The sequence below is a fragment of the Papio anubis genome, chromosome X (genome assembly GCF_008728515.1).
Source record: "Papio anubis isolate 15944 chromosome X, Panubis1.0, whole genome shotgun sequence".
In the NCBI taxonomy this organism is placed as follows: domain Eukaryota; kingdom Metazoa; phylum Chordata; class Mammalia; order Primates; family Cercopithecidae; genus Papio; species Papio anubis.
Genome location: NC_044996.1, coordinates 46,875,817 through 46,887,507, shown reverse-complemented (window position 1 = coordinate 46,887,507; position 11,691 = coordinate 46,875,817). Strand labels below are relative to the sequence as shown.

The 11,691-nt window shown below is 36.4% G+C and overlaps 1 protein-coding gene across 3 annotated transcripts in view; it reads left to right on the top strand.

Annotated features, from left to right (window-relative positions):
- Positions 1–487: 487 nt before the first annotated feature.
- RADX (RPA1 related single stranded DNA binding protein, X-linked) overlaps positions 488–11,691 on the top strand; it is a 74,849-nt gene continuing 63,645 nt past the window's right edge. For 2 of the 3 annotated variants that reach the window (XM_003918086.4, XM_003918087.4), the window contains exons 1-2: positions 488–1,276; positions 11,345–11,487. In XM_003918086.4, coding sequence (XP_003918135.1) covers positions 634–1,276; positions 11,345–11,487 — 786 coding nt within the window. In that variant the 5' untranslated portion in view covers positions 488–633. The remainder of the gene's footprint in view (positions 1,277–11,344; positions 11,488–11,691) is intronic. The other variant, XM_031660638.1, reaches the window with a different exon arrangement.

Sequence of the window (11,691 nt, the reverse complement as noted above, 5' to 3'; positions counted from 1 at the left end):
GCTAATGCTAATCGCAATAGCTGCTAATGTTTATTGAGGACTTTTTGTGCTACGGTCTGTCCTGGAGGCTGTGCATAAATTATCTGGTTTTGTTCATACTACAGGAAACCCATGTTATTACATTAATGTATATTAACCAACTCTAAATTACTTTCTGTTCCTGGCCCAAAGCCCAAACCCCTGAAACCCTGAGCTTTGACTCTGCACCCTGATTCTTGCCACTTTCTCTTTTCCCTTGCCTCTAGGCATCCTCCTTTCCAGGGTAGCCACAAGCGCTCCTCCCCTTCCCTCTTTGAGAACCATGACAACCACCGATTCCCCCTCCCCGTCCCCTGTCATCCCTCCCCCAGACGGCAACCCGGCGGGCACAAGGTCCGACGACCTGCTACGTAACTCGCGCGTGTGACTGCCTAGTAACAGTGTCTCGAGTCGGAAGCGCACTGAGCGAGGGGCGGGGTGGGAGTGCTGGCGGGCGCAAGCGTAAAGTCTTTGCAGCCTCGCTACGGGGCGGAGCCTTGCCTGTCAGCAGGGGCAGAGTAGCGATCGTCGCGAAAGCGCGCGGTTTTATTTCTCTCCGCTTTGGAAGGGGCAAACTAGCTTTTGGGAGTGAAGCGGGTACGCAGTTATCCAACAATGTCTGGTGAGTCAGGACAGCCTGAGGCTGGTCCCTCACATGCAGGGCTAGATTGGCCGAACCCTGAGAGGAATCGGGCTGGGGTCCCTGGAGGGGTGATCCGAAGAGCTGGTGCCCAAGGGCCCAGGTCCTGGATCCAAAAGGTTCTTGAGCAGATTATGGACTCACCTCGCCAGTGTGTCACCCCCTCGGAGGTGGTGCCTGTAACTGTGTTGGCCGTCCAAAGGTACCTGTTAGAGGATGAGCCACGGGACACGGTGCCCAAGCCTCCCCTTTATTGCTATGATGTGACGATCTCAGACGGGGTGTACCAGGAGAAGTGCTACCTGGACCCCAGCTTGAACTCTCTCGTATATCAAAATATTCTTAAAGTTGGCATACAAATGAGAATTTCCAGAGTCTCATGTCTTTACAATGAGAAAAGGATAGGCCAGGGGATCCTGTGCATAGATAACGTCCACTGTGGGGAGACTTCAGACAGTATTTCTTTAGAAACTCCCTTCAGAAATAGAGCGCACCAGGAGAAACCAGAGAGGCCTTTAAGAGGCGGGAAGAGTCATTACCTGGCGCTGTGGAATAACGAAGATCCCTATGGTGATATCTGGTTAACAGACAAGCAACCTGAGGAACACAACTTTAGCGGTAAGTGTGTGGAAAGAATGGCAGAGGGTTTTAAAAAATAGTTTTCAGCAGCTTGCGTGAACGGGAAAGGAAATGAAAATGCTTTTGTGTTGTTAATTGCAAGCCAGGAGTGGTAGGTAGACAAATTTTCTTAAACGACCAAGGGATGCTCAATGAAATTTGCACAGCCCATGGTTTTTGTTGGTGTTTTTTGTTTGTTTGTTTGTTTGTTTGATTGCAAAAGTGGCCAATTCAGGAAGTGTGTCTGACTACATCTTAAAATTCAGTCTGGCAAAGGTACTGATGTGGGAGTCAGTATTCCTCATACGTTCGTTACATGTTTGATTGTGGTGGAATTAATCTTAGTTTTACCCCCAATCCAGTTGTGGAAATAGTACGTTGTGGTTGAAGAGCTTATAGATTTGAAGTTAGCATAAAGGTTGTAAAAATTTGCGGGTTTGCATGTTTTAATCTTCATTCAAAAAGGATGTTTCGTGATGTATGCCTTAATACTTTACATTGATTGAAACGCCGTGTAACAGTTATGTAAATACCACCTTTTAACTGTGTGATTTTTGTGGAAGGCTTGACATTCTCATTTTGTTGTTTCTTATTACTCACCACAAAGAGTACTGATCTGGGAACTTCAATTTTTCTATATCAGAATTAGGAAGTTAGCTTGAAAACACTAGCTTGCCATCAACAACCGCTCTAAAATACGTTTTTTTTCTCTAACAGATGAAATTAAGGGGAATGATAGTACCGTAGGCATGAACACGCTTGAAATGGAGAAAGAAATAAAATGCAAAAAACAAAATAAGAGAAAGTACTGGAAGGAGAAAGACTGTAATTTTCTACATTACTGCTTTTCAGTCCCTTTTGCAATGTTGTTGTCACAATGCTAAATCACGGATAATCTTACTGTGACGTGTAAGAGCAACAAACTTGAAAGTAAAAGGATAATTGGCTCAAAAACCATGCAATTATAGTCACATCCAGTTGTAAGGAAAAAATATGTTATAGAAATGTGTAGGCAAGGAAGTTTTAAATAACTGAATTTTAAAAAGCAAGATAGCTATTTATTTCTGGTATGAAAAAATGGAGTTATTTTATCTCAAGCGTGAAATAAGGCACTAGTGTATTACTACTCTAAATGTTGATCACTTTAATTTTTAGAATTGAATATGTAAATGAAAAACTGGTGCCCTACAAGAAAAGTTGAGGGGATTAATACTTTGTAAAATGTATTTTGTCATAATATCTATTCATTCATTAAAACCATATTTATAATACAAAAGGCAATGTATGTATGCCAAAATAAAACCCAATCTGTATATTTAAAAGTATGTTGTGTTAGGAATATACCACCCAAGTATAGTAAAATGTTAGTGATAAAATCTAGGAAGTGGGCATATTGATGTTCATTGTAAAATTTGTTCAGTTTTGCTGTATGTTTCAAATTGTTAATGATAAAATATTAGGGAGAAGTGAAAGACCTCTTTCACCTTCCCTGGTGCCTTCACCTTTCTTCTAAAAATCTCAAACTGTCAGCAGTTTGTTGTGTATCTCTCTCTCTCTCTTTTTTTTTTTTTTTTAAAGAAATCAATGTCACATTGTGTGATTTGCTATTTCCACTAAACATATTTCAGGCATCTTTCATGTACATCTGTACATACAATATACCATAGCATGGGTGTGCTGTAATTTCTATAATCATGCCCATGTGAATAGGTAATTTATAGTTTTAGGCACTTATTACTGTTTTAGTATTAAATACAATGCTAAGCATCATTAGAATGCACACATATTTTTGTTTACTATGTTCAAGTATTGCTGTTGAACGGCTTCCTCTGGCGAAACTGCTGGCTTAAAAGGTATTTAATTTTTTAAAAAATTTTGTGGATATAGACAGATCATCTTCTGAAAAGGTTGTACTAATTTACATTCACCAACATACATATGAGAATGCCCATTTCCCCATATCTTACTATTTTCAAATATATCTTTTGATATTTTTCTAATTAATTTATAAGATTCCTTTGCTAATGGGTATTACAATTTTGTCTGCTATATACTGCAAATTATTTTTTTGCATTCTGTTCTTTTTCTCTTAACTTTGTTTATGGCACACGTTTGTGCTTTTGAAACTTTTCATTACAGTTTACTTTGTACACAGTAAAAAAAAAAAAAGTTCTAAAAATGCAGCTTGATAAATTTTCATATATATCTACCTGTGTAACCATCACCTCCCTTCCTTCAAGATATAGAACATTTCTGTATCTTGTTACCCCAAAAGTCTCCCTCATGCCTCCTCCTGGTCAGTAGCCTATCTGAGAGGTAGCACATATTGTGACCTCAAAGATAGCTTTTAAAAATAGAAGTTAGCCTGTGCCACGCCCTCCTGCCTAAATCTCTCAGATGGCTCCCCACTGCATTTAGGCAGCAACCCAAACTCTACCGGGGTCTGGAAGGCAGGCCGTACTCCAGAGGATGGCGAACTTTCCGTAAAGAGCCAAACAGTAAATCTTTTTGTCTTTCCGAGACATGATCTCTGTCACAACCATTCACTTTTGCCATTGTATATGGAAAGCAGTCACAAGCAGTATGTAAATAAATGGGTCTGGCCGTGTTGCAATAGAACTTCATTTACAAAAACAAGCAACAGGCAGGATTTGGCTTGTGGGCTGTATAGTTTGCTGACTCCTGCCCTACAGAATCCCTTACTCACCTCTCTAATCTCTAACCCCTCTCCTCCACCATTTTGTTCTAGCAGCCAGCCTTCTTTTTGATCCTCAAACCTCCAGTCTTTTTCCTGCACCTGCTTTTTCCTCTTTCTGGAAAGTTTCTTCCCACCTTCCAGTTTCAACTCAAATAAAAACATATTAAAAGAGCTTTTTAAATAAATATTTCCTTCCCCATTTATTCTTATTATACCACCTTGCAAATGATCTTCCTAGAATCATAGCATTCTGAAATTATTGTCTTTAGCTGTTTTTCTTTCCCCCCTTACATTTTTATAAGATCCACGACTCTTTTTTTTTTTTTTTTTTCATTTCTGTGGGCCGTATCTTATAGCTAGAACAATGTCTGGCACATAGTAGGCATTCAGTATTTGTTGAATAAAGGAATGAATGAAATAAATTGATGGTTTTACTAGTGTTGAGCCACTTTTGGTTTCCCACTTGGTCATGATTATTTTTACATCTGCTTATTTAAGTGAATTTGGTCTATAGGTTTGGTTTTTGTTTTTGTTTTTTGCAGGGAGAGTACTTTTTCAATGCAATTTTTATATGGAGTTAATATTAGCCTAGTAGAATGAGCTGGAAAGCTTGTCCGTCTTTCTGTGCTTACAGAAATTATATGTTCCTTAAAGGTTTAGTAAAATTCCTCTCTAAAACTATCTGAACCTGTTGTCTTGGACCAGGATTGGGGGTTGTGGGGGGATGCCTCTTTTTCAATTTCTTTTAGATAAAATGATTAAACCAATAATGGTTTTTCAAGAGCCCATTTTTTAGAGTTGATAATTCACTAGGAAATCTCATTTCACCTAGATCTGAAAGTTGTACGTAGTAATCTATGTTTTTTGACCTATCTTGTCAATTACGACTCTTTTCACAATCCTCATGTTTGTGTGTTCACCTTTTCTTATGGTGAGCCTTGCCAGAAGTTTATCAGTCTTATTGTTGGTCTTTCTTTTAAGACACTTGGTTTTACTAATAACAAAATCTATAGTGAGGAGGTATTTTCTACTTAATTTCTGCTATCATCTTTAATTTATTTTACATACTTCCTTTGTTCATATTTTTCTTGTACTACTTTCTTGAGTTAAATGCTTGGTTCATATATTTGCTTGTTTATTTCTTCCAAAAGCATTTAAAATTCTGAAATTTCCCATGGATATTGCTTAGGCTGCATCCCCCAGATTTGGAAGTATAGAGATTTTATTGTTACTCGTTATTTATATTTTCTTATTTTATCTTGTTTTATTTTTGTATTTTTGAATTATTGAATTATTGTAGTCATTTCTGAAATAATTACACTCCAGCCCAATGGTTTTTCTTTAGTGTTTTCCATCTTTCAAATCCATTAAAAAAAAACGACAAAACTGATTTAAACAATGTTGGAAACTAGATGTTGTGATAACTTAATGTGCATCAATTCATTTTGATTATATACTTTCATTACCTTCCTGTATTCTGTTTAGCCTTTTGGAGTCTAAATTTCACTGATATTTTCCAATTTTGGGGGTCTTCTCTGCAATTTCAAGTGATAATTTTACAGAGACAGTAATATCTTTAAACCCCTCTCTTTTATTTTCTTGGCATGCAATTGGCATTTCTGTTTTTCTTTTTTCTTTTCTTTTCTTTTTTTTTTTTTGTTGTTATTGTTTGGTTTTGGGTGTTTTTTTTGTTTGTTTGTTTGTTTGTTTGTTTGACAGTCTCATTGTGTTGCCCAGGCTGGATCACTGGCGTGATCTCGGCTCACTGCAACCTTCGCCTCCCGGGTTCTCCAGCAGCGATTCTCCTGCTTCAGCCACCTGAGTAGCTGGGACTACAGGCACACACCACCACAGCCGGCTAATTTTTGTATTTTCAGTAGAGACGGGGGTTTCACCATGTTGAACAGGCTGGTCTCGAATTCCTGACCTCAGTTGATCCACCCACCTCAGCTTTCCAAAGTGCTGGGATTACAGCCGTGAGCAACTGTGCCTGGCTCTTTTTTGCTTCTTTAATCTCTGAAAGTTCAGAAAAAGCTTGTTTATTAGGTTTAAAGTTTATTATTATACCAGGTTTTTAAAAATGTAATTCACATATTCCATATCCTTATTTTTAATCTACTTTATTTGCCCGTTTCTCAGAGGAATATTGGCTTCTCTCTATGAGGATAGCTGCATTCATTTCTCCTTATATTTCTAAAAGGTTTTGCTTTAGATGTTACTATAACGTGTGCAATTTCGTAACTGATTAATATATTATTGTTGAGTTTTACACTTTATCAATGTGGAATTTGCCTCTTTTTCCCTTTTGCCTTGAGTTCTATTTTTCCTGATAGTAATGTTTGCCACTTCCACAGTCTTTTTGGTAGCATATTAGGACAATGATACCCAAATGTGAGTAGACATGCATATCACCTCAAGAGTGCCAGTCAGAAAAATAACTTAAGTGATTCTTAACTTTACAAATTCACAAATAATATCAAGAAACACTGCAAAAAATGGATGGGGCAAAAATGCAAAAATGAGCAATGAGAATTGGAGACAAATAAGCATCCAGGTACTGACAAGTTCAAATTACACTTACAAAAATCAGAGAAAAAACATTTAAGCAGAAAAAAAGATTTGGAAAAGGTTGCAAAGATAAAGAATACACCAAAACTTAAAGAAATTATTAAGGCAGTATGTTTCAAATGTCGAAGCAAAAAAGAAATGCCAATTGCATGCCATGAAAATAAAAGAGAAGGGTTTAAAGATATTACCGTCTCAGTAAAATTCTCACTTGAAATGGCAGAGAAGACCCCAAAAAGCTAAACAGAATACATGAAATTATGTAATCAAAATGAATTTATGCACAATAAGTTATCACAACATCTAGTTTCCAACATGATTTTTTAAATCAGTTTTGTCGTATTTTTAATGGATTTGAAAGATGGAAAACACTAAAGAAAGGCCGTTATGCTGAAGTGTAATTATTTCAAAAATGACTACAGTAATTCAGTAATGTAAAAATACAAAAATAAAACAAGATAAAATACAGATTGCTGACCACCGTTCCCAGTGTATGATACATTAGGTCTGAGGTAGGGCCCTAGAATTTACATTTCTAACATGTTCACTGCTGGTAACAATGCTGTTGGTACAGAGACCACACTTTGAGAACCACTGGCAAGCGGGTCGCGGTGGCTCATGCCTGTAATCCTAGCATTTTGGGAGATCCAGGCGAGCGGATTGCTTGAGTTCAGAGTCCATGCTGAGACCAGCCTAGGTCCAGACCAGCCTAGACCAGCCGAGGCAACACGGCAAAACCCGTCTTTAATAAAAATACCTTAGCCCGGGCGTGGTGATTTGTGTCTGTAATCCCATCTACTTGGTGCGGGGGTGTCGTGGGGGGAGCCTGAGTCCAGGAAGTTGAGACTGCAGTGAGCCTTGATTGTGCCACTGCACTCCAGCCTGGACCAAAAGAGTGAGACACTGTCTCAAAAAATAAAGAAAGAGAACCACTGGCCTTAGTGTATGCTTCTCCATCCCTTTATTTCCATTTCGTTTTAGGGTTGTCTTTTTTAAAAAGTATATAGCTAAGACTGCCTTTTGACCCAAACCAATTATTTTTCTTTTAAGAGATCAATTTAATTTATCTAAATTTAATGTGAATAATGATGTTTGTACCTGTTCTTGAAATTCTACTTTATGTTTACCATATGCCACCTTATTTTTTTTTTACTTTTGCAGGATTAAAATTTTCTTCTGGTAGTTTGGAAATTATACATTATATTTGTATTCTTCTAGTCTCCTAGTTGTTACTCAATGTTTTTTAAAAAATTTTATGGGTACATAGTAGGTATGTGTGTGTATAAATATATATATAGAGAGAGAGAGAGAGTACATGTATTAATGTTTTAACAAAATTATTTAAACTTACATCTCTGTTTCAGTCTCCAGAATTATTCAAAATATATAATATATCCCTACTGAATAAGAGAAGATATTTAGAACTCCACTTGATCATGGCACAGTTGTCTTTGTGCATGCTTCTAAATAAGTATTGTATTTAGGATTTTTGCCATCATAACTGATTTTTGATTTATAGTTTTCTTTCTTGTACTATTTCTGTTGGAATTTTTCAGGATTATTCTAAGTTTATAAAGTGAAGTGGTACAATTTCTATATTTTATTAGGCTTTGGGACAATTTATAGCTCAAGGAAAGAGCTGTTCTTTGAAATTTGTTAGAATTTTCTTGTAAAACCATGTGAACCTGCTGCCGGTTTTGGAAGCCATCATTCATAAACTTTTTTCATTTTATTCCATGGGTAAAGACCTAGTTTGGTTTTCTTTTACTTCTTATGGCAATAGTGGTAATTCATATTTTTCTAAGAAATTACCCACTTCACTGATCTTTTCAAATTTATTGATATAAAATCATACATAATAATCTTTTAACAATTTTTCTTTGTGTGTATAGTTGTTTACATTCTGAGTATTACATTTTTGTTTTCTTTTTCATGATTAGACTTCCCAAAGATTTACATTTTCATTAATTTTTCTAGAGAATTGAATTTATCAATTCTATTTTTTATTGTGGTATAGTGTTTTCCGATTCATTATTTTTAGCTTTAATTTTTATTCCTTCTACATTCCTTAGATTTATTCTTCTGCTATGATTTTTACAGTATGGTCCAGGGACCTCTAGTGGTGCCCCAAGAAATTTTCAGAGGATTCATGAGGTCAAAGCCATTTTCACAATACTAAGGCTTTACTTACCTTTTTTCATTCTGATGCTCTCGCAAGTGTACGGTGTAGTTTTCCAGAGGCTAAATGACATGTGACATAAAAGCAAACTGAATATCAAAGAAGATATGAATATCCACCTGTCATTTATTAAGCTAGATTCTAACAAGATTTGCAGAAATGCAAAACAATGCCACACTTCTCACTACATTGTTTTTTGGTTTTGGAAAATACAGTCATTTTTCAAAAAAATATGTTATTTGTAATTATACATATTAGTTTATTATTGTTATTTTTAATGAATTGATCATTTAAAAATTCTTAGTCTACTTTATAGTACAGTAAAAATCTCTTCAGGATGGGCACAGTGGCTCACGCCTGTAATCTCAGCACTCTGGGAGGCTGAGGTGGGCAGATCATTTGAGGTCGGGAGTTGGAGACCAGCCTGGCCAATATGGTGAAACCTCGTCTCTACTAAAAAATACAAAAGTTAGCTAGGCATTGTGGTGCACACTTGTAGTCCCAGCTACTCAGGAGGCTGAGGCAGGAGAATCGCTTGAACCCAGGAGGTGGAGTTTGCAGTGAGCCGAGATCACACTACAGCACTCCAGTCTGGGCAACAGAGTGAGACTGCATCTCAACAAAAGAAAAAAAATAGCTATTCAAGATCTTCAATATTTTTTAAGAATGTATAGGGATCCTGAGACCAAAACGTTTTGAGAACCACTGTTCTATTGCATATTGAATAACCAGTTTATTTTCATCATTTTTTGATAATGAACACATTTATTGCTATGAATTTACACAAATTCTTCATTGTCTATAAACAACCTCTAAATCTTTTTTAGATTTGAAAGATAAAATGTGTATTCTATGAAGTTTGTGAGTTAAAAACCCAAACTGGGAAAAATGCTAACCAGAAAGATGTCTGATTACAGCTAACTCTCTGGACCTAATTATAACAGAAACAGAGGCTCTTAGAACTCTGGTTTTACGCAACTAGGTAGCTCTTGAATTTATTCCAGACAGTAAAGGAGCTGTATGTGCCTTCATTGATCAAGAGTATTCCACATACATCCCAGACAATTCAAAACTGATCCGAGATCCATCTGACGTTAAAATGAAATCACTTAATTCTATCAGATCAAATGTTAGGACCTGTGATCCTAGGATAGTAATCTATTGGGAGAATCTGGAAGGAAAATTACAGAGTATCCTAATACTAAAAATTGTGTGTGTGTTTTATAGTATAGGCGTAATTATATAATACCACTTAATCCCTTATTAAAAAGAAATTACAAGTGTGATTTTTGTGTCAAAAACGTTGACTAGGTAAAACATTATGTAAACAAAGCTAGAAATGAAGGGAGCCTTAGCAAAAGAAATACTGGTACTAATGCAAATTCAGGTCTTAATAGTTGGGACTGTGGGCTGTGAGAGAGAAAAATGTGGAGACAATTGCAGATGGAACTTCTCTTAATCCAAGGAAGAATACATCAGTATGACAAATTAATTCTTTAAGATGATGAATAGCTTTTAAGCAGTTTTTGAACTTGCCAGCAAGCTTGCAGATAAAAACGTTTCTAAGTAAATTGTATGGCATATGAGAAGATAGTAAGTGCAATGTAGAAAAATAAAGTGGAATGGAGGATAAGTAAAACAGTCAGTTTTTAATAGGATGGTTAGGGATAATATCACTGAGAAGGTGATATTTGAGCAAAGCTTGAAGAGAGGAGGGAGAAAGACACTTGGATATCTAAAGGGAAGACAGCAATTGCAAAGGTTCTGATACAGGGCCATGTCTGTCATGTTTGGGGGAGATAGAATTTATACATATGAAACTGAGATGAAGGCAATACAAAAATGTGTAATAAAACAATTTCAACGAGTATAATAGATCGGATTATTATTATTTTTTGAGATGGGCTCTCAATTGCTCAGGCTGGAATGCAGTGGTATGATCATGGTTCACTGCAGCCTGGCTGCAGTGAGCTCAGCTGCCTGGGCTCAGGTGATCCTCCCACTTCAGCCTCTTGAGTAGCTAGAGCTTTAGGCATGCCACCATGCCCAGCAAATTTTTCTCTTTTTGGAGAGACATGAGGGATTTCGCCATGTTGCTCAGGCTGGTCTTGAACTCCTGGGCTCAAGCAAGCTGCTGGTCTCGGCCTCCCGAAGTGCTGAGATTATAGGCATTAGCCACTGCACCTGGCCCATTTCTATATATTAAATATATAAGTGCTTAATAATGGGAAACATATTCCATGACATTGAGTTTTTTGGGTTTTTTTTTTTTTTTTTTTTCCACAAAATATCTTCAGAGAGGTGAATTTAGATCCAGGTTTTCCAGAAAGTTATTAAATGGTTTGGTAACATGGAGGGCATTCTAGGTGGAACAATGTGTTGGTTAATATAGGTGTTTACCTAAGTTCCAGGCACATAGTAAGCCCTATATATATTTCAGCTGTTAATATTAGGGATCAAATTTAGTTTATGTGGGAGAGGTATATAGACTTAGCTGGCAAGGTTTAGCTGGCAAGAAGGAGTCACTTTAGGTATGATCAACCTATTATTTTTAACCATTAAAATAGATCTTTGAAGTTACCATTACATGTTAAACAGGATTTCTTTCCTCTTTTTTATATTCTAGATACCAAAATAATTTCCCTTTCTCACCTTGAAATGACCTGGACTAACAGAAGAAATTTTCCTGCATTGCTTGTGAGGATCTTACATAAATCAAAACTGCGATACTATGGAAAACCTGATAAAAAGATGATTGAACCATATCAGGTACAAGTAATAAGATATCATATGCTAATTTAAAGTTATAAATTATAACTTACACACCTAACTCCATAGTATGATAACCTGCTCATTTAAATAACATTTCATAAGTTCAATATAATAATTTTTAATTGTACATAAATGTATACTATGAAGTATTTTTCTGCATAGTTTATTGTGCAAAAAGAAATTATTTCTGTATTGGTGCCC